General features: G+C 43.7%; 1 protein-coding gene across 1 annotated transcript in view; it reads right to left on the bottom strand.

Annotated features, from left to right (window-relative positions):
* AASDH (aminoadipate-semialdehyde dehydrogenase) overlaps window positions 1-23,620 on the bottom strand; it is a 468,424-nt gene that overhangs the window by 89,695 nt on the left and 355,109 nt on the right. The window contains exons 12-13 of the mRNA XM_085642048.1: window positions 18,759-18,922; window positions 4,207-4,332 (exon numbers count right to left, since the gene is read on the bottom strand). Coding sequence (XP_085498174.1) covers window positions 4,207-4,332; window positions 18,759-18,922 — 290 coding nt within the window. The remainder of the gene's footprint in view (window positions 1-4,206; window positions 4,333-18,758; window positions 18,923-23,620) is intronic.

Raw genomic sequence — 23,620 nt, 5'->3', positions numbered from 1 at the left:
TGGGTCATTACGAATCGTTTATCGTGTTGAACCGTTCCTCTAACTGGCAATGATGGTTCCAGCAAATGCGTTTTGCTTTTTTATCAGCAGCAGTAGTAGTTTTCTAAAAAGTAGGACAGGAACTGTTTGAGTTTGTAATTTTTAAAGCATAACATATTGGTTTGGGCACAGGTAAGAAGAAAACCAATCTTTAACAGAGTTTGGGAGTATTTGAAGACAAGTGGTTTACTGTCAGGAAACTGAAGCTGAAACAGAGACATTTCTAAATATGAATGCTAATTGTAAAGTGTCAGAAGTGGAGTTTAGCCAAAAGGAAGGGTTTGTGTTTAACCCCACTGTGTATACTTCATGAGTGCTGACAGATTCGAAGATACATTAAGTAACCAAGAGAGAACCCATAGCGTGATTTTGGGCTACTGAGATAATAAGGTTGTGTTTGTGGGGTGCTCTCTATGTAACCAGCTCTGATCACTGGCCACTAGTGCACTTGTTAATGGTTAAAGTTACGAAAAAAGCTAAGCCCCTTATTGCAAATGGTTTAGCAGAACTGGTGGCCCATGAAGAACATAAAATAAATTGCATGATCACTCACAAAACAAAGGGCTATGGCAATAGTTCTTCCATGGAGCTTGATAGGTAAACCAGCACAATGTTTAATGCTTTCCCGTAAAATAACCTGTAACAGGACAATCCTTGCAATCAGACACTTCATTCAAATTTGTGTAGCTTGAATGTGTATGATGAGATTGTGGATGAATACTATTCAGGGACTTAAAGAAACTGAAGGGAAAGTATAATTATAGTGTGGATAACAGGTCTAATCTAAGGAGCCAGAACAGTTCTCCTACTAGTAATGTGTCTTCCACTAACAGGAAAAATTGAACCGATGCAAGGCAAACAGTTTGGTCTGGCGAAAGATACAACCATAATTAGTCGCTGTCTCCTTTATGGAGGTGAAACCATGTTTCCTGGGTGTATCACAAAATCCCAGCGAGATCCTCACAACATGATAGAATTCTCAGTTCTGCATCTCTGCCCCTGGCTATTTGGATTGAGGACAGGTAACTTTTGGGAGATTGCTGTACTCACACAGTAGCACTCTCCTTAGACTGCACATGTGCACCAATAGAAGATAGCATTGCTTGAATGGCCTGGAAAAAAGCAGTACAGGAGATGGGGTGGTGCCCCAACCCTTTCAAGCATGCACCTATCATCAGCTTTCATATGTTGTCTGATATAAGGACTATTGGTGTAGATGTCAGAAGATTTCTCAATGTGTTACTTTGTAGCCCGGTGCCCAGCGAGAACGACCCTTTGGAAAGCAATTTCCCATCACAGGAGAGAGCCTATGCATGAAGTGACTGAACTTACTGATTTATTTTTTATATCTTCAATCAAGTCTGTACTGTGCTGAGTCCTGCGGAAAGGAGACTATAGTTTGTTTAGCTTTTTGTCACAGAAGAGACCAGCTACTATAGCGGATACCTGAAGAAAGGAGGCGATAGTGGGTTTGGGTTGCAGGAGCTATAAATCCACACTATAATTTAAGACTGCAGGTCTTTTTTCCCTGCTGATTAAAATGTGCACTCACTTTTACTGTTTCTGTCACTAACAAAAGCCTTACCAGTAAGCCCAATGGTAATCTCTTGTCTTTGTACTACTTGAGTAAGCAGCAGATACCTTGGTTAGCACTAACAAAATCACCCTACGTCTCTACAAATAACGAGGAACTACTATTTTCACCAGCATGCAACTCCCACTTACACAGTCGTTCAGATGGATGCTGCCTTCTCAGAAGTAGAGTGGCATAACCAAGGGAGGGCTCATGATATTCCCTGCATTTCCACTCACTGTGTCTTGTGAGATAAAGTGATTCAGTAAGGCTAAGAGCACGCAACTAGGGGCATTCTATCCTGTGAACGATGGCCACTTTATCAGTACTGCTGGCCCGATTGGTTGCACACTAGTGCAGCCAGGGAGTAGCTGTAGTTTTCCGATCCTCCATTCCCTTGTGTACTCAGAGTCTCTTCCATTCTGGTAACGCAACATTAGTACTGAGTGTTAAACTACAAAAAGTTGGCACTTCATAATAGATGTTCATTGCTATCAACTTAGTGGTGCTCATTTTATTGACCTTGGAAGGATGAAAGGCTAGTGACCCACCAGAATTCCAAGCTGTGACCATGGGGTCAAATATATTATCCTGAAGCGATTGTTTTAGTCCACTGAGCCATCAGACCCAGATAAAGCTTTTCCATTCAATGCCCGGCAGCTCACAACATCAGAACTATCTGCTGTTTAAGGATACAAAGAGTATGATTATTACTATTGCCCCCACTTTCTTTGCACATTAGAGGCATGATAAAAAGCTCTAGTTAGGATTTATTTCTGGCATTAAAGTAGGTTGGCTACTAGGAAGCATTCTACACTTCTCAACTCCCAGTAATATTATCTGAGGAGAAATAGGCAAGACATTTCAATTATGAAGCACCCGCGTACATTTCTGGAATAGCACACTTCTTTGAATCCAGAAAACCTGGACCGCACAAACTCCTGCTGTAGATCAATGCTTTGAGTCTCTGACTACCCAGATCACACTTATTGCTATGGGAATGGTCTGCAACTCAAATGCAATTTAAAGAAATATCCACTTTTCTGCCAACAAGTTTCTGTTTGCAAACCTGTCAAAAGGAGCATCAATGGTCCTGTATGCGCACAGCAGAGTCGAGGTGTAGAAGGGGGCAGTAAAGGCAACAGGAGTAGAATGTACGCTTGCTAACTATTCTGCGCTTGCAAATGTTACATTAATAGTAATACTATGCATGTTTAAATTCCACTTTTGTGTTGCTCCAAGTATCACAGATTCTACTGAAAGTATAAAGTCTATACCATCAGTTGTTCTGCTATCCTCATTTTAATTTTCAGATACACCACCTAAAAATGATATATGGTTGATTGCATATGAAACATATTTCAAGCAGCTCTTCCAGAGGCTCGATCTGGGCAGAACAACGCAAGCTATAGTGTAAGGGTTTTGTAGTGACCCTATGCTGCTTTCTTATAGAATTCTAATTATGAACACTTGTCTCACATCTTAAGAACAGAGGCAGCTCAAATTCAACAGGGCAGCTTCTATCAGGTTTCTGTAAACATGATTAAGTGGTAAAATCCCTAAACGTCATGCAACCTGGAGGTCATGATACCAATTAATGAACACTATGTGTCCACTGTAACAATGAGAAGATTGGAAAAGGCAGTGGCCCTATAATCGTAGACTACTGCAATGTAAATACAGCCTAACCATGATGGATACATTTACCCAATGTACTTTGGCTATTCATTTGGCAATGTATGGTTTAATGTATTGAAAATGTTTGTCTTGTATTGGGTCACAAATAGCTAGGTATGCGAGTTCTGTTGTTTATGTGAGCATCATGGACCACGTCCTCTACAATTATTTATAGGATCCAGGATACACAATTGGCAACTGTTTATGTGGCCCTATATCAGCAGTGGGGGGGTTCTAGTGCCATAATATGCAATGTAAAAGAGAATTATGATTTGCACGGCTGTTGTGTGTGTTATGCAAAGCTACCATAACTGGCAAATTTCAGTGGCTTTTAGAGTTTGCTTTGTAATTTTTTTTTTTAACACATTGAGGACTGGATCAGTCTTTGTTGTGTCTGACAGAACCAGATAGATATGAGGACCGGTGCGCTATGGGAAAAGGCCCCCAAAGTGTTTTTGGTTGTGCGTGTTTGTGTGCCTTTTTAATCACATTTTGTTATTACTGTAACAATAAAAAGTACAACAGTGCACTTCACTTAGTGAAACATGTAGAATCGGAAAGTTCTAAATATTTTGCTAGACGAAAAATGTAATTACTCTTACAATCAACATAAGTAAAATAATAAAGGTTATTTTTGTGCAATGCACTAATAATCGGTGAGCGATCAAGGACTGTAGCACCTTCATAAGAGTATGTGTAATCAGACTATCATTTAAAAGTAGATATTAAACAGCCAAAATGATCAAATCACCCTCAAGGCTAACATATAAAAAGTTCTCTTTGGCAAATGTGTTTTTGACTGATTCACAGAGTAACACAATTTCAAGTTGCACAGCACTTCGATATAACTTGTACTTAAGATTATTTAGTAAATAAGCACTTTAGTTATAATACTACAAAGACCAATATATACTCACAGGGTTTAGAGCTAGTAGCAGTCCCCCAAGTGTAGCAATATAAAGGTGATGTGGTCGAATACTCAAAGCAGGTGAAGAGAAGATTGCTCCTCCGCCACAGTGCCGCTTCCAAACACACTCCTTTTGCTGCCACCATAATTGGAAAAACAGAGAGCAAGTATATAAAGATGGGATTCAATAAATAAAGGAGAAAGGTAAGTTACTGCAAAAATGAATGTTTTAAAAGATCATTTACGCTTCCCAAATGGTACACCATGTTGACAAGTGCAAGCAATCATCCTAAAACAGTAGTTTAGATGCAATTAACCTAGCAATGGCAGGAAGAAACAGTAAAAGTCTGAAGTACAGCCTAAGGGGAAACATAGCTTCCTGACACAGCCATGATAGAACTGTTGAAACATTCTCCTAGATGCATTCCACGCTAACGGAAATTACTTCTTGTAAGCTCAAATGGCCAAGACCCTACCTGTAATTCAGACACTAATGAACTTCATTCGAAGGTTCTGTCACAGCTGCACGCACTCCATTGTAGGTGTTTAGCAAACTCAGTTGAGAAAAGGTTGATAATTACTCCACTTATAAAATCATGTGATGTCAACAAACTCGAATTTGAACGGCTAGAAACTGACGGTTATTTTTCTAATGAGATCTCATTGATCCACGAGGTTGTTAATTCGCAGGCAGTAACATCCATTTCCTAAGCCAAAAACCGACTTGATGGCAATGGGTTGAGTGCCATTTTGAGGAATGGTTTGAGTGTCTTCCCACTTCTCATTATAAGGAATGGTTTGAGTGTCTTCCCACTTCTCATTATAAGGAATGGGTTGAGTGTCTTTCCACTTCTCATTATAAGGAATGGTTTGAGTGTCTTCCCACTTCTCATTATAAAGAATGGGTTGAGTGTCTTCCCACTTCTCATTATAAGGAATGGGTTGAGTGTCTTCCCACAGTACTGGCAACTAATCCCACATCCTGCTTTGAGATGCTTTTTTCTGTCTTCAGAGTGAAATTGTATTTTTAGATGTTGCTTCCATTGTAGTTTTACTACATTCATCTTTTCTTGAGTGAGGTCAAGCTCCTAGATGGTCTGGTGACTCAACCATTCACACACCAACTGATTCAGATGCACCCCAGGTTTCTGGGTTCATCAGCAACGTCACAACAAATTGAGGCCTTCAGAACGGTCATGTTGTGAGTTTTTAGCTCCCTTTTGGCTCCCTCTGAAACACATTCAGGCCACAAGGATCCACAGAGGCCTCCAGTCGGGATACCACTGTCGGGCCAGCCCTCATCACCGTCCCAGCCTCCAGAGCCTGCCTCAAATTCCACTCCAACATCGGAGCGGACTTCCAATTGAGCACCAAAATTCATGGTGATAACTGTGACATCAATGCGGGCACCAATATCGCCATAGGACGACTCCGTTCTTATAGTCCTCTCTGATTTGAAGCCAAAATCTATCTCGGCTCTGCCCGAGGTTGCATCTGGATGCCATACCAACGCACCCAGAGCCAGATTATTCTGACTCACAGAACCATGACTTTGTCTCAAAGCCACACCCCAGCAACTTTTTGCTTCTGACTGATCACAGCCAACTAGCTTTTGTTGGTGACAATGGTGAGGAAGGAGAGTATTTTCCCTAACATCATGATGATGACAATGTATACCTGCATTTGGAGAATGCCTTTGAGTTAGTTACACACTTCAATGGATTATGGACTATGTTCTCCCCCTGGACCCTGGTCCATCAACGGAGGGGTGTCTCCTTTGTCGTGGTAATGAGATGTACATTTGGAGAGTTTGGACTACTACGGAAGTCAAAACTACAGACTACTCGAGGTTTTGCAACCAAAACAATCTTTTTAGGAACCAATACTTCAGTTTGATTATATTGACACCTTTATGGGCACTTGGTCTATGCCCTGTTTCTGTTCAACCAGTGAACAGGCAGGTTGTCATACACCACAGACCAGTGCCAGGTGACAAACATTTTTCAACAAAGATCTCTACAGAGAGCTTGGTGATTAGCTTCCACTAGTCGAATGAACCGTAATTCTTTTCCCATCACTCCTCCTGACAGTCAAAACGTTGTGAGGCTTTTGGAAAGCAATTGTTTTCTTAGGCCAGCCTAGCCTTCAAGTCAGTCAATACCAGCTGCCTGCTGGTGGTACATACCCATGATTTTGGGACAGGGTTGGCAAGATCTTGCCGAGGGGCCTTGAGGAACTTCAGGACAAGTTGCCGCAACCCATCCAGGATGTTGCAAAGTACATCATCTGATTTGCACTAGACACTACTGTGGTTGGAACTACCATGGTGCTTCCGCGGCATGCTTGGATGCGATCCACAGGCTTCTCTGGGATCTACAAGCCTCTTTAATGGACATGCCGTTCAATGGGTCTTGCCTATTTGGCAAGACGGCCGATTTGTCATTGGGACTTTTTAGGTCGAGCCTAGAGCAGTGCGCATTCACTGCTCTAGGAGATGACCTTTTGGAATCGGTCTGCACTTTTCTGAGACTCGTGCATGTGGTGGCATCCACCTTGCGGGAGTGAGCATCGGAGCACAGGGCGCCATGTGATCTGTATCATATTCCAATTAGCGTGGCTCCTCCGCGCCTAGCCTGCACAGTCTCCTCACAACGTTGCGCTCCCTGCATGTCTGCTACTCCTCGTCTCCACAGCCTCCTTACCCACACCCCTCTACCTGCAGCAGCGCCCCCACCCGCTCCCACTCTACTCGCAAACTCGGGGTCTGCTCATCGTTAGTAGTTAAGTTTGCTGCACTAGCCTCGGTGTGTGCACTCCACAGTCCCCTCCCTGCTTACACTGCCCCCAGGTCCTCACAGCAGCCCAGGGGTGGACGGCTGTATACAATGGCAAAAGTTCTCCCACAAGTACCATGTCTAGGTGTGTGTGCGCGTGACTGTCTGCTGAAACTTTCAAGGCTTTCGTGTAGCTGTGCATAACGAGCAGTGCTCCCTGCTTGTGCAGACGCTGCCATACATGTACAATCGCCACCCTGCGCTCGCTGTACTCTCTGACAAGGCTTTCTCCTACTCCCACAGAAGAAGTGCAAAGCTGGGGGTGCCCGTCCCCACGTGACATCCTCTCACCTGCCACTATTCTCATGTATGTGGGCTCTTTAACCCTTTCCTGTCTGTAGACACATCACTCCGGGCACTGCGTACACACATGGGACTTTGATATGTGTAAAAGATGTTTTATTTTATTCACTCACTTTTCTGTGCTGACACTTCCTTGCTGCCCTGCGCGGCAGAGACCCGGAGTCGCCCCTCGCCCTGGAGACTTGTATTTTGGCATTGCTATTGTAATTGTAATTGTAATTCGTATTTATAAAGCGCATTATCACCAACAGGTCTCTAAGCCCTGTAAATGAGAGCCTACCCTGGCACCTGGGGGGGAACAAACTCAAATAGTGCCCCAGGCTTCTGAAAAAAGAACTGTTTTTAACTTTTTCCTGAATGGAAGAAGGGTCTGTTCCTTACGTAGAGATTCCAGCAAATTATTCCAGATTTGGGAGATGGAGGTTGAGAAAGCTCTCCCCCCTTTGGTGGACAAACTGCAGCGGGGGGAGGCCAGCCTCCCTGCCTCTGAGGAGCGCAACACCCTGCTAGGAGTGTAGTTGACTAGGCGCTCTTTGATATATCGGGGGGCCTGGCCATAGATAGCTTTATGTACGATACAAAGGTCTTTGAACTTTATTCTCTGCCTGATTGGGAGCCAGTGCAGCTGGACCAGAAGTGGGGAGGCGTGGGCTAGTCTAGGTACTCTAAAGATTAGTCTTGCGGCGTCATTCATAATGACCTGTAATCTGGCCAGTGATTTTGCCGGGAGGCCGATATACAGGGAGTTCCCGTAATCCAGCCGCGATAGTATCATACAGATACCACTAGTCTTAGAGTGGCAAAGGAGAGGAGGTGGGCAAGTTTACGCAGTTGTCTCAGTATGCCCACACACGTTCCCACTACAGCCGACACCTGCTGGATCAAGGAGAGATTGGCATCAATTTTGATGCCCAGGCTCTTTTACGGCCGGGGCCTGTTCCAGGTAGGTGCCCAGCTCATGAGGCCAAAAGCGATCGTTCCACAGGTTAGAGTCTGTGGTGACGGCCAAAACCTCAGTTTTGTCAGGATTAATTTTGAGAGAGTTGGCCGTCATCCAATTGACGGTGAATTTTAAAATGTTTTGGATTCTTGTGTGGGCGATCGGGGAACTATCTATCTGGATGATTATTTGTGTATCATCAGCATAGTTATAGATCCAGCACTCCATGCGGTTCAGTGCGGCTATTAAGGGCTTAAGGTAGGCATTAAAAAGCAGAGGTGACAGCGCCGAGCCCTGTGGTACCCCGTACGTAAGTAAGCCCGGATCGGACGTCTGGTCAGATAGCTGTACTCTCTGAAAGCGACCCCTTTGAAAAGATGTAAGCCACGCCAGGGCCATGCCCTGGATGCCAAGTTCTGAAATCCGCAACAAGAGTTGGTCGTGATTGACCGTGTCAAATGCCGCGGATAGGTCCAACAGCACAAAGGCACAAGGTTTTTTCTTGTCGGCCCTCAGTCTTAGTTCGTCTAGCACAGACAGCATGACTAGGTCTGTGCTATGGTGAGCCCTAAACCCTGCCTGGTTGAATTGTAGGAGGTGGTTGTCTTCGAGATGGTGGGGAAGGGAGCTTAGTACGTGCTGTTCCAGCACCTTCGCCAAGAATGGAAGCTGAGAAATTGGCCTGAAGTTTTTTAGAATCTTCGTGTCTGCTCTGGGTTTTTTCAGGAGCGGGATAACACGAGCCTCCTTAAAATTAATGGGGACTTGCCCTACTTTCAGGGAATGATTGAGGAGCGAGAGAACTTTGCTACTTATCCCAGGGAGTGCCATCTTAAAAATCCATGGTGGACAGGGATCAGCCGGAGACCCTGACTTCAGCCCCCCCTACCAGAAGAGACAGAGAATCATGGGTAAGCATGGGAAAGGCAGTGAGCTGTGTCTGTAAAATAGTGGGCCCGGGAGCCAATGTTAAAGGGCAAGGTTGTATCGGCGTGTGGTCAATTTCCGACACGAGATCCTTCACTTTCGTTATGAAAAAGGACTGGAATTTGTTACAATCCTCCTGACAAAAGGAGGGCTTCAATTCCTTCTCTTGTCTCAGCTCTTTTAGGATTCGGAAGGTCTCTTTTTGTGTATTTTTAGCAGCCATAATCTTGGCTTCATAAAACTCAGCTTTCCTAATCCGGATAGCTTTCTTATAGCCTGTGAACAGTGCGAGATACTCCGCCCTGGCCTCTGGGTCGTATGCTTTTCGCCAGGCTCTCTCGCACTGGTGAAGGGTTTGTTTCAAGTTTCTTAAAACATCGTTGAACCAAGGAGCCCCCCTCCCTTTGTCCCTTATTTACAATTACAATTTAACTGGCATGGAATGTGTGCAGTTTTTCTCGGTGCTGCCACCTTCTCTCAGGTTGTACCGGGGCCACAAGTGCCCCTCACTAGCATGCCCGGACTAGTGCCATTCATATTGTTTAGAATCCATTTAATGCTGCCTTTTGATCCAAAATGCTAAAGCTGCAAAGTTGGAGGACTTTGCTTGGCTCGGTGCTGCCCCTTCTAATGGGAACTGCAGGATCACAGTGCGCCCTTCAACGCCACGACTTGTCTCGTGACATTAATACCGCGTCTCGGTTGTTTAGTTTGCTCCTCCACTTTCACCCGGATGTGCAGTCTGGCAGGCGGCTCCTCTTCAGGAATGGTAACATTTTTCTAATGAAAGCATGACCGCGAGAGGACACTTCTCGAGTTTGAAATGTACCTTGAGTCTGATGGGTAGAGAAGCTGGGAGTGGTGCCCCGGGGCAGAAGAGGCCCCAGGGCAGCCTCTCACTCTGCCATGACGACTGCCAACCCCGCAGGCCACGGCTGCCGCAGACCTGGCTCCCCTCCCCCTTTTATTAACCGTGCACCTTAGTGAAACAGTGCACTTCAAGTGACTTACTAATAGTGCACCTTAGTGAGTTACTCACCTATTGCTAAAGTGCCTAAATGCAAGTCTTTCTAATGGGGAGTGTCAGACGCTTCACGTGTCATTCATTGGCTGTGTCCTCGCATCAGACCAGCTTCTGGTGACCAGACAAAATGGTTGAGTTGATATTCATGCAGTCTCACAGCTGGGGATTCTCACGTTTCAAGTCATGGAGAATTTGCGTAATTTATTGGCTGAAACATTCTTGTTTATCTTGTGGCTTCATGTGTCTGGAATTCCTGTGTTGGTGTGGGACACTAGGGTCCCTCTGAGTCTTGTAAACTATTCCGGTTTGCAGTGAATGACATTTGACCCAAGGCCTCCCTCACTTGCATCTTTTCAACTCCAGGTGCAAGAGGCATCCTTTTACCCCTTTGCTGCCAGAAACAAGGTGGGTGCACATAGCTTCATCTCTGGTTCTTCTGATTCCCTGCTGTCTGGTTCTGTTCAAAGGAGGGTATCTGAACTCAGTGACTTCAGTAGGCCCACCTTAATTCTTCTCTCATTGGCTGAGCATCAGGCAGGCTGCAACTTGGAGTCACTCTGTGATTGGCTAAAACTGTGACAGCTGTAAATAGCTACCTCAGTGCACAAACTAGACTAGCCCCGGGGCACAGTCAGAATGGTGCTGGACAGATGATGGAACAAAGACCATCCAGGACACTTCGGAAGGTAGTTGATAATTATCAGACCATTTTCATATAATTATTTTAGTTTTTGTGACACATTGGCTATTCTCATAATGTGTTGCATGGCTAAACACTTATAACGTTCCAAAGGCGAGACCTATTGGCTATGCCAATGCTTGTTTAAAGAAAGCAGACAAACAACATGTTCCCTTGGCCTGCCCACCCTTGGGAGACAGTTTCACCCCTTTTGAGGCTACCCCAGATGGTTAGTGCAACACCCCCGCCACTGCCCTAGCAACAGGAACCCCAGTCATTTCCGGGCCTGGGATCAAGAAGGCATTGCTAAGAAAATCAGGGACAGCAAACCTTCCATCCCCTGCCCCTCCAGAATCCATCTTCAAGCAGCTTTAGGTCACCCTTAGCGCCATACAGCCACCCTGTGGGAGGCAGCATAAGGTATTTCCATCCAAATGGTGGATCTTCTGGCGCATACAACAAGGCTATGCTCTTCCTTTTCAACCCGCCACACTTTCCACGCGCATCAGAACATCTCTCAGAGGAACACTTGTCCGTCATGCTACAAGAGGTGCAAAATGTTTTGGCCAAAGAAGCCCATAGGCCCAAAGGTATCATAGAGAGAGTTCCTGCCCAGGAAATAGGGAACTGGCTGTTACTCCCTTTATTTTATTGTGCCAAAGAAGGACAGAGGCCTTTATCCTATTTTAGATCTTCTCACTCTGAAGGCCTTCTTGAGGAAGGACACATTCAAGATGCTCATTGTGGCCCAGGTTATATCTGCCCTAGAAGCAGAAAACTGGATGGTGGCTTTGGACCTGCAAGATGCTTACTTTCATGTACCCGTCCTGCAGTCCAACAGATGATTATTTCCATTTAAAGTGGCCCAGCAGCATTTTCAATTTATCATGCCCCCATGTAGCCTCACAAATGCCCCTCAGGTGTTCACGAAACTGATGTCAGTAATTGCGGTATACCTTTAGAGGATAAGGATTGCAGTTTTTCTTTAACTGAACAAGTAGCTGTTGAAGGCTGGCTCACCACAGTCAGTTGTAGACCACCCTCCAATGTGCCTAAGTCAAATCTAATTACTTCGTAGAGCCAACATTTCAATGTAGCCATTTCTGAATATAGTGCCCTTTTGGGACTTCTCTCTGCCACAACGAGTCCATGACATTCAATCTATGATGTTCCAGCCTCGGTCATGGGTCTCAGTGAGAGCTACTTTGAGGTTTATCAGCTTCTTTGCATCCTGCTCATCGACTATGCCAGGTGACACACACAGGCTCTGCAGTGGAATGTAAAGTCTCAGTGGGTTCGTTACCAGAGGAGCCTATCAGACACCATCCAGGTTTCAGAGGAGACTGCAAAAGACCTGTAGTGTGGTAAAACTATTATTGTACCGGTGGCAGGTCCATCTCCCTGCCACATCTAGAGCTAGCAGAGGTGACAGATGTGTCACTACTTGGATGGGGAGGTCATCTGGGAGAGGTGGAGATCAGAGACTTCTGGTCTCTGGCAGAGACCCGCCTCCACATCAATCAGTTGGGAGTTGTGGGCCATTTGCACGACGCTAAAGGCCCTCCTCCCATCCATGAAAGGGAGGCTGGTTCGTTCGGTTGCTCGAGGACAACACCACTGCCATGTGGTACTACAACAAGCAGTCAGTGCGTTGTGGGGTAGTGTGTCAGAAGACCCTGCATCTCTGGAGGAGTTGCAGGTCATTTGCTTGGCATTGAACGCCTTCCTGCAAAGCATCAATTAGAGGCTGGTGCAGGTTCTCGAGGACAACACCACTGCCATGTGGTACTTCAACAAGCAGCGCAGGGTAGAGTCGTGGGTACTGTGCCAGGTGGCACTTCGCTCTTGAGGAAGTCCTGTGTCATCCCTCTAATAAGGAGGAGAGAAACCATCAGATGTACCCTAAAAGACTTTCTACATTAATTGAGCCAAAGACTTTCATGTGGAAGATCAGCTCACTGTAGGGTTCTTTAGGACAAAGAAAAGCAAGGCAGTGCAGAAAAATACTTTGCGAAAGTGGCTAGTCATCTGCATCAAAATCCTCTATGCACTGGCCAATAAACAGCCTCTGGAGGGGTTGAGGTCTATCCCACTAGGGTTATGGCTGCTACCACTGCGCTGGCACATGGAGTGCCTGTCCTTAATATCTATCAGGCTGCATTATGGGCATCTGTATACACATCACAAAGCTCTACTGCCTTGACAAACAGGCCCAACAGGAATAGTGTATCATTCATTGAGTTCAGCAGGACTTTTTGATCGGAGGCAGTCCACAGACCAGTCACCTTTGGAGGTACTGTTTTGGTATTGTAAGACCTGTCAGCCTCATGGTGGTCTTCTCCCTAACGTTTTGCCTTCCTCCTGCATTCTTTTACCATGTTAAGACACTGAGCACTTTACTACTGCTAACCAGTGCTAAAGTGCATGTGCTCTCTCCCCTAAACAAGGTAATATTGGCTCATACCACCCAATTGGCATATTTGTTTGACTTGTAAGTCCCCTAGTAAAATGGTACTATAAGTGCCCAGGGCCTGTAAATTAAATGCTACTAGTGGACCTGCAGCACGGATAGTGGCACCCACTTAAGTAGCCCTTTAAACAGGTCTCAGGCCTGGCATGGCAGGGCCTTTGGATGCAGTTCAAACTGCTATTTCCAGTTGGAAAAATAAACCTTTTGCCAGGCCCAAACCTTCCATTTTAATATGTAGAAGTCACCCCTAGGATAGGCCCTGGACAGATTAGAGGGCAGGGTGTAATATATTTAAAAAGCAGGACATGTACTTTTAAGTTTTACCTGTCCTAGTAGTGAAAAACTCTTAAATTCGATTTTCACTACTGCAAGGACTATATCTCCCATAGGATAGAGAACATTGGGATTATCTTATTACATTTTATAAGTGTAATTTCCAAATGGAAATATATCATTGGTTCAAGTTTGATGTCTATGGAATCCTAATTTCAAATCCTAACGTATGGTGAAGTCAGATTTTAAGTTACAATTCTGAAAATGCCACGTTTAGAAAGTTGCCATCTTCTTGCCTCAGACATTTGGTGCCTGCAGCCTGTCTCTGGTCACAGAGACTGGTTGTAATTGACAGCTGGGCTTTGTTATGTTATGTTATGTTATATTATAGAGACTTGTAAAGCGCGAGATTACCAAGTAGGTGTCCTGGCGCTGTCCACTACTCCCTAATCCTAAGTGGCAGAACTAGTTACCGAACAGCCAGGTCTTCAGCGCTTTTCTAAAATGCAGTAGGCTATCCATGCGTCTCAAATGGGGTGGCAGCCCATTCCATAGCTTGGCTGCACCATAAGAAAAACTACGCCCCCCCCAGCGAGCTTTTTTAATAACGGGGACCATAATCAGATTGGCGTCAGATGATCGAAGACGTCGGGGAGGGACATACCTCTGTGCATTGCTACTAGATATCCGCACACAATGGGAGTGTAGGTGTGACTGAGTGGGCCATCACTGGCAGGGTGGGAGTGAGGAGCAGGGCCCAGCCTCACTTACACCTGAATAGACTGTGTCCTGTCTCCACACAAAGATCTGCATACCCCCTGTAGTTAGTCTGGAACCAGGGTAGGGAAGGCAGGGCATCTGTGCACTTCAACGGCATGCCTTCAGAAGCTTGTCCTCACTTCAAAGGCACAACTGTGTATAAAATAAGGACCTGAGACACCACCACTTCGGTATACTTCTGGACCTGTGGATACTCTGCCAGGAATAAGGACTACTCAGAAGAGACATGGCCTATAAGTGTTGGCATGGGCTGGGCCAAGACTGACTGGCATACTGTTAGTCACTAACAACATTAGCCCAATGAGCAAAAAAAAGACTGACTACTATGCAGTTCAGGGTAATTGCCGTTCATTGAGATTAATTCAATCATTTCAATCAATCACTTTTTGTTCTACTAGATATTATGTATGGTTTTGCTGGCAGTGAAAACTGACCTCTAATTCTACCCATCTATGTGGGCAACTGGGTATATTTTTTCACACGCTGTGGGACTGTCCCGTCATTGCAAGGTACTGGGGCAAGTCATGGCCACTATCGCCAGAGTCGGCAGAGTAGAAGTTCTCCCAGAACCCCGGCGGTGCCTTCTCAATATATGGGAACCTACCGATCTCAACCACGCAGCACAAACATGGGCAACCCTGGGGATTACTCTGGCAAAACTAAACATTGCACAACACTGGGGGTGGGCCCACTGCCCCGCTACACCATCATTGGTGTCAAGACTTAGATAGGGCAATGGTAGCGGAGAAAATGGTATTTATCCACAGGGGTTGCCCCCATAAATGGACACGTGTATTGGGCGGATGGAATGCATTCCGAGGCAACATATGCTCCCCTCGAGCGGAGGCCTCGGACCCTGACCTAAGTGACTAACCTCTCCGACATGCTATGGGTGCGCATGGAGGCACGGACTTGATATGTGCTACTTTGATGCCACAAAGATGGGGGTGCACTGCAAACTTATATTCAATACTCAGCGTTATATTGTCTTGTCAATTGTACAATGTGAGATTGTTAATAACATCTGATGTCAGCAAATCTGTTTTGTGCCTCAATAATTAAAAAAAAAAATTAAAAAAAATTCTGCCCATCTAAATTAGGTGGGTGGAATTAGAGGTCTGCTTCCGACGGCCCTCACTACACAGGGCCGTTGGAGGGGTTTAATCACGGCAGAGACAGTAGACTCCACTGTGATTAAACCAAAGGTTTGACAGCATCTAAATTCGACGGGTGGACAATTATGTCGGTGGTAAGAATACTTTGTTGCTGTTGCAGTGGCGTATGCTTACTGCCAACATCTAAATTGGGCCGTAGGCCTGATTTAGATCTTGGCGGATGGGTTACTTCGTCACAACGGACATAATGGGATTTATATTTCAGCGGACGGGATATCTGTCACCGTTGTAACGGAGTAACCTGTCCGCTAAAATGGAAATCAGGCCTTTAGTCTCTATCAGATGCATTTAAAGAACATGACGAGCATGCTTCATGACAGAGATGGGTTGCCTGGAACGATGTCTGTGAATTTCCAGTTTTTACCATTGACAGACAATGTTATTTGATTCATTTTAGTGTATTTTTTGCCATGTATTTACTGAGGTGAAAATGGAAACATTCATAAGAAAGAATTTCATTACCCACACCTTCACAGAAAGCTTGTCTGCATCATCAACAAAGAACTTCACACACACAAAAACCATCTTACGTGTCCAGAATTTTCTACATATCTGGAGCCTTCATGGGACATAGAAGCAAGTCTTACACATAAACCACTGTGGTTCAGAACCAAACAAGGGTCAAAACAATCCTTACCAGCTACAGCCGGAAGGCTATGAAACTCTTTGCCATGCAAATCTTTGGACACTGTCTTCAATTTGGATTTGAGAAAATAATTAAAGAAATGGGTTAAGTAAATAAGTGCCTGGACAACTATGTTTTACAGTTACTGGCAGGTATCCACCTTTGAAATCTGACAGCAGTGCTGATCAGAGCTGAAATATGGCCGATAATCCTCAACACTAAGGTTAGGCTTTTTAACAACACTATTTTACTAGAAACTGAGCTCTTCTGACTTTCTAGGTGTAATTCTTCAAGAATCAAAATACAATCTGCAGAGGTCCAGACAGGCCCAACTCGTCACGGCAGCTGAGGCCTGCCTAGTTGGGATTAGTCCTTGATAACAGATGTCCATACCCCTTCTATGTTTTAAGTCATTGTCATAAGGACATTGCTCACACTACAAAAATTCTGAAAATTAGTCAGACATTCAAAGGAAATAAAACAATTGGCATATTAAAAAGTATAGGAAGCTCTGCCTTGAAGATAACAATGTTAAATAACTGATACAATTTACCAGTGGTTGGAACTAAAAGCGAGAGTGATGGTTTACGTTATGCTGCCAAAGATCAGAATATTGATTGTTCACTATGTTGAAAGAGGTATTCGGCCGAGTAAACACTATGTCTTGAACAGTTAGGTCAAATTAGTCCGATATTTCATAAAAACGCCTTTTCTTTATGCTCTTTCCTCTGTCACAATTAATTCCTCACAGCTACCTATCTCCATCTCCTTCAAACCCTATTCCCTCCTGATTCTGTCACATTTTCCTCTTTCGATCCTCTGCAACCTTTTATGTTTACCCCTACTCTCAGTCCGTTCATCTTCCCATTTCTTCTACTCTTCCATCTTCAAATTCAGTTTCCTCCCTACCCTTCTTCATTTCTTTTCTGTTCTCTCTCCAGGGTTGTGGTAAACATAACAGACAAACAATTGAGACCTATTTTCTTTTTAACTCACAAGCCTTTCTCCTGTGTACTTTTATGTTATTTGTAATCACTCACACTTTCAAATCCTTACTTTTAGGAACTGCAGATTTTTCCTCCACCCCAGACGTGGGATTCAATCCAGGACTGAATGATAAAGATGACCGTTTAGTCAATTTATTAAAAGCATAATTCAACCAGTTGACTGTTTGCAAACGTGACGATAGACAACTTGCATTAGTCAGGTAAGTATTCTGTAATTTAATTGTTGTTTAAAGTTGTACACTGCCAGGAATGATACATGAAATTGGCATAAAGGAGGAAGATGGCCACTTCACTCCATGTCATCACGAACAGTGTTTACAGCTGTTAGCTTTAAACCAACAAAACATTGCTATCGGGTGTAATTATTTCAATAGAAACAATCTATGAATTACAACAGTAAGCTGTTACACGAATCCGTGATTAGTGTTTGGTGGCCACTCAATAAGGGAAGTTGATCTAGGATATGAGGTAGAGGAACAAATGAATTTTATATGCTGTGACAGGTTTTCAAATCCCCCCACAAAGCAGTCAAATGTTGAAAGTAGTAGCAAGACTTGCAATGAACGATAATATCAATCTTCAAATGAATAACGCAATGTCACAGCAGGGTTCACCCACAACAACCACTCAAGAAGAAAGAACAAAACAAAATTAAGTTTGTGCAAAGCCATATAGGAGCTGATGAGCTAAGGATATCAAATGAACAATGGGCTAGCGAAAAGCAACACTAAACAACAATAAAAGTTCCAAAGTGGGCCTCTGGAAGGGAATGATGCAAGATATATTGACTTTGTCAATGAGATTAAGATATGTTGCACAGCAGTGGGGGATGCTGTGCAACATGGCTTAAAGTCAAGAAAAAGAAAGCACCATGTTACAGACAACGTTGACTGCATCATATTGCTTTTTTAAGCCATGTTGTACAGCAGCCGGTGCTGCTGTGCAATATGTTTTAAAAAAGCAGGAGGGCGGGTAAGCAACATGGGGGGAGGGGGACAGCTGTATTAATGGACAGCGGGAGGATGGGAAGTACATAGAAAAGAATACGAGGGATGTTCGAAGAAGTAGGAATGGAGTACCAGACAGGGGGCAGGTGGCTGTGGGTTGGGGAAGAAGAATTGGTACGTCAGTCACAGCACGAGCAGCCGACAGGCACTAATTAAGTTGAATCAGTCTGTGCTTGGCCTGTGCTCCACAGAAAGGAACAGAAGTGATGTTTGGCCTGTGCTGGCCAATAATGAGGCAGCAAAGAACAGTGACACAGAAGCCAGCAAATCGTAAGTAATAAGCGGGCTCCCAGCCCTTTATTGTAAACAATAGTGTCTCACAAGAAAGAGCGTATAAACAGCATGCATGGTCACAGGTTTGACCTAAAATGCAAATATATATATGATACTTAGAAGTTTACATTTAGTATCTGTCACAGCTGAAAGCTTTAACGTTTGTTGTGACAAGCCTACAACTGTAAGGAAAGACTGAAGAAACTTTTTATGAAAGTTTATCATAAGAAAGGGTGAATTCTTACATCTACGTTGAATGCATATGCATGATGGTCATGGGATCCAACAAAGACAAAGCCGGTGGATGGATCGACAACAGGTGAGCTTTTCACTGCATTCTCAGTGGTAAAGGTCCAATAAGTTTCTCCATTTTGCCTTTTGAGAAAATAAACGACTCCATCATAACAACCTGAGAAAACAAACAGGCAACATTATGTTGTAAAGCATCCCTACTAACACTTAATTACAAATACAAAAATGAAACAAACTGTACTTGTTCCCATTTTTAGGATTGCGATGATCACAAGTGTAGTGCTGAGTGGACTCTTCAGCTTCCCATTAGCTTTCAGCCGAAGAAAAGCAAGTGAAAACCTCCAAACATAATGTCATAGTTCAAGCAAAGATGTGTAAAAACATTTGGTATGCATCAGTCCCCATTTGTGGCTCCTTCCATAAGTGAAAATGTGGACTGGTTGAGACCAGCTTCCTCTTCTCTGTGGTTTACTTTCTCAAATTATTGTGTACCTTGAGTGTGGTCCGCCTGCTGAGGTCTCCATTATGGTGCCTGGCTCTACTACCCTCTGACAACAAAGATCACAACAGCCATTAGCTGAAACTCTCATATTTTGCTGCTGCATGTACCCGGTTCAGTGATCACTGATCACAAGAGTTCAGGAATATCATAACTCTACACCTTGCAGACGCATTTTGTGCAAAACAGTGCCACCCAATCCTTAGTATGCGAGGACTCACTGTATAGGAACAGTGAGTGCTTGAGCTGGACGATCCACCTTCAGATTCCAAATGCACCAGTTAGCGCATGCCGAATTGAGAAACACACCCTGTCCAACTAAGGGTTGAGAAGTAGTCAATGCAATGTCTTTTCATGGGGGGGCTCAAAAACACCCCCCCTGTCAATTGCGTTACTGGTCCGGCTGTCTGGGCTCTAAACTGACTTTACACTGGGAAGATATTTCATGGTAGATGTATGGTTGCAGGTTTAGCTCTGTCCGATAGTCATCCGGCTCCTGCTCCCTGCTCGATGAACCATAGGCAGATGGTACCCAGTCCCTTCCGCCATGCATTGGCATCTCAGGGTATTTGGTATGTGACAAGATTAGCTTGATCCTTAGAGGATCAATGAATCTTGTATTCTGAGCTTTAAACAGAGCTGGATTACAGAATGATTAATCGAAAATATTACCTGGTGGCCTCTTTCTTGGAAGATTTTTGAAGGTCTTTTCATGTTCTGCTACAATAGAGATAGTTTTGATGCACAACAGGTTATCTGGCATGTGTAATTAGGGGTGACCAAGTAACAATGTAAGGACTGTATTGCAGATTTCGGCATCAGGCTTTACTATCTGACCAAAGGACCTTCGAAGGGCCTCTAAGTCAGCAAGGAACCTTGGGGGTGAACACTGGAGTAAGGCCAGTGAAACTCTAGAGCCTAATTCCCATAGGAGCACATGTGTGATGAATGTAGGTTACATCATGCACATCAGGACCTTCTGCTTATTCTGCTTGGAGACTGTTCAGCATTGTTGATGATATCAGCTGTGGCATGATCGTTGGTGATTTCTACCAGGATCAGGATGATTCCACCAGTATTGTCCTAGATAGACCTTTCATTGCTCCGGTTGGTGCAGAAACCCACTAGTGTCTATGATTTGTGTTGATCTTGCACCATAGTACTCATCAATTCCTCATGCCTCTGCTATTGGGTCACAGCACGAGATATTGCGTATTTCTAGCTTGCTGGTGTCAATAAATCAATTCCCCTCCTGCCCCACGTCAAGGAGAAGATGCAACAGTCCTGCTGGCTCAAAGGCTGCTTTTAAACCTTAAATATGCACCATCTAACTATCTCAGGTATTGGACTACCTAAAACATTTAATTTGTCCTTTAAACTGGTACAGGGGGGTAAACAGAGGTGAGAGTAAAAGCTGTGAGCAAGTATTGTTCTAATGACCTGGCCACTGCGACAGAGACTTCAGACATATTTAGTTTTCTAGTTCTTACAGTTATCTCTCATGTGCTGGCTCTTAGTCACTTGAGCGACTCTGCCCTCATTCTCTTATGATGTTCTCCTTACAAGCTTCCTCTTTCAATTAGCTCCTGCTAGGTGTGGAGAAGAAGTATAGCTTAACTTTCTTGAGGATGTTCTGTTGTCATATATTTTCCTCATATGCCTTCCTGTGGACCTAATTCCCTCTTGATAGCGGAAGCACAATGTCAGCCGCTGGAAAACACAGATTATATTTGTAATTTTAATCTTCTTCAAGACTGAGAGAACTTGGTTTGTAGCTGTGATACACCTTAGTGGCATTGGTGTCTGGTCTATACCCCTGCAGCACTTTGAAAGATGGATAGATCTAGTTCTCCTCCACTTGATTCCTGTGCCTGATCAAGCCAGGTGGGTGAGGGCCTCACAGTACCTTGGTGCACAGTCTCTGTCAACTTGGAGGTATCATTTTCCAGATAGTTTGGAGCAGATGCTGACACTCTTTTCTGGAATGACTGCAAGAGTTTGTTTCATCAGTGTGAATGAGGAGTTGAGCATGGTAGGTGATACTTCTCATCCAAGTAAAGACTTGGTTGAGAAGGCACTGCTCAGATTAGTTGATCAGAACTTTCCTTACAGCAGTTCATTGTCTTAGCACTAGTTTTTACAATCCACCCTCCATCCCCAAGGTCTTCAGTCTAAATCATAAGGGAGCTTGCATAGTTAACCATGAAGCATGGAAGTCAAAGCCTTTACAGATGGGATTTCCCAAAGACAGGGACAAAAGGTAATTTATAATTTCAGCGAATACAGACGTACACCCTAAACTATCGGTTGATACACCTCTCTGATTTAACTTCGCAACTGCTTTTCAGCAGGACGCTCTATCACTCTTTGGTAGATTTAATCCTGTCACTCAAACACAGATACTCTTCACCACTCTGGGAGGACACCATGGCATAAGCAAGTAAAATGTCACTCCTTGCTCATGTGTCTGCAATCAGATTTTTGGCAAGGCACAGTACTGAAATGTTTTAAAAGATTTTTTGACTAAGCACTTTCTGATTCTTATTCCATGCTAGTGCTATTCTATGAGTCAATAGCCTTTCACAAAGTGACTCTTAGAACCCCTGACCTTGCTAAGGTCTCAGCATTGTCTTTTAGATAGCTCAAATCAAAGTAAAAATCTATCAAATGTATTCTGTAATGCCGTTGTGTTCCTTTTTAGGTCTGGCTATAGACAGCTTTAGTTAGCTGATAGACCTCATGTCATCCAATTTTCAAAACAGCATCACAAGAAGTACATAGAGAGAGAAAGGGCATTGTGTCAGCATGCCTAAACCATTGGTTTTCATGTTTTTTTAAAAATAGTTTGCCATTGCTTTAGTGGGCTTTCGATCAAGGTCAAGGTGTTTCACATATAAGCTACATTGCCCCATTTGTGATCCCATTAGGTTTTGGTGATGAGGCATCAGGTAATCTATTTTGTTAGGATGCACATGTGACATGACATGTAGGGTGTAACAAAAAGCCAGTGTGTTTTCTTTGATGTACTTACTTTGCTTACACAACAACATTTTAACAGCTGAATTATGCCTTTTGTTTAGGAAGTGCATACGTTTTATATGGCTAAACCTGTCATAAAGCTACAGTGCAATTCACCAACTGCCTTCCCACACTCATCTGCTTTCTTTGTGGTCATTATAAGTTGTTGTAAGTAAAGATTTTTTTGTTCACAAACTAAAGTAGCCTGAACACTCAGGCTTTCTTAACTATGCAATGAAAATACTTCTCCTTTGTCTAAAATATCTACCATGCAATAGTCTGTTGTGTATCCCTTATAAGCTCAACACTTACAATCCAAATGTCATCTTCTGAGAATTTTCAGTACACTCTTCTTTGAGGGTACAGCTTAACTTTACTAATCCAGACTATTCCACAGCCTAATATTTTGCCTCAATATGGAATATTCTTCCTAAAACATGTGGTTGCAACACACACAAAACTATAACTAAACACTTTCCCTAACACTGGCTTTGCCAATGCTTATTTACATGTCAGTTTTTTTGTGCCGAGGCCTCCCTTTTAGACACTCTGCATCCCATGCAGGTGTGGCAGAGCCTTTAATAAATTCCCGGCTGTACTTGGAAAGTGGGCAGAACTCAAGAAGTCAATTAATATTTGTCTCAAAATAAATATCAATTTCCATACTAAGATGTCTGCACCAAATGTTCGCACATTGTAGGGTGGAGTTCAATTTAACAAGTAGGCAATCGCACGGAGTGGAGAACCAAAGATTAGTTTGAAGATCACTTCCAAGATAACCACATCCATCAGAGACCAACCACTGCTGCAACCTCCAGCTGTAGACCAATGATAACATTTCAAGCCCCTAGAAACAAGTCCAGTGGATTTCATCATTCTAAGAATACCAGACACCTTCCCGTCTTATAAAACAAAACAATATATATACTGATGCACGTGCTGGAGTATTGACATTGATTTATGAGTTCTCTCTTTGTCGGATAATGTGACCCCGAGGTGAGACTGCTACTATCAATATTATATTATACTATTCAATATTTGTAGCAGAGGTCAGAGGTCACATTGAGCGGACTTGTTATCAGCTAGGGAGAGCTTTCCAGGACTATGGTGTATGGTATATAAATAGTAACGTATATAAATAGTAACGTTAGGCAGCATTGTTTTTAATTTTAAGCATACTTTATATATTGTATTAGAAACAGGCCATACAGGATTATGAGTTTGGCGGTGAATTTTATATGCCTACATTATTCCAACTGTGGTGAAATGTAATGTACATGTGGGTTCTTATGGCTCAAGCTATCTGCTATAAGGGGATTCTCCATCAACTGAATTTAT

This window comes from Triturus cristatus, chromosome 2_2 (assembly GCF_964204655.1).
Source record: "Triturus cristatus chromosome 2_2, aTriCri1.1, whole genome shotgun sequence".
Classification (NCBI taxonomy): Eukaryota; Metazoa; Chordata; class Amphibia; order Caudata; family Salamandridae; genus Triturus; species Triturus cristatus.
Note: the sequence above shows the minus strand (reverse complement) of the source record. Positions and strands in the feature narration are given on the sequence as shown.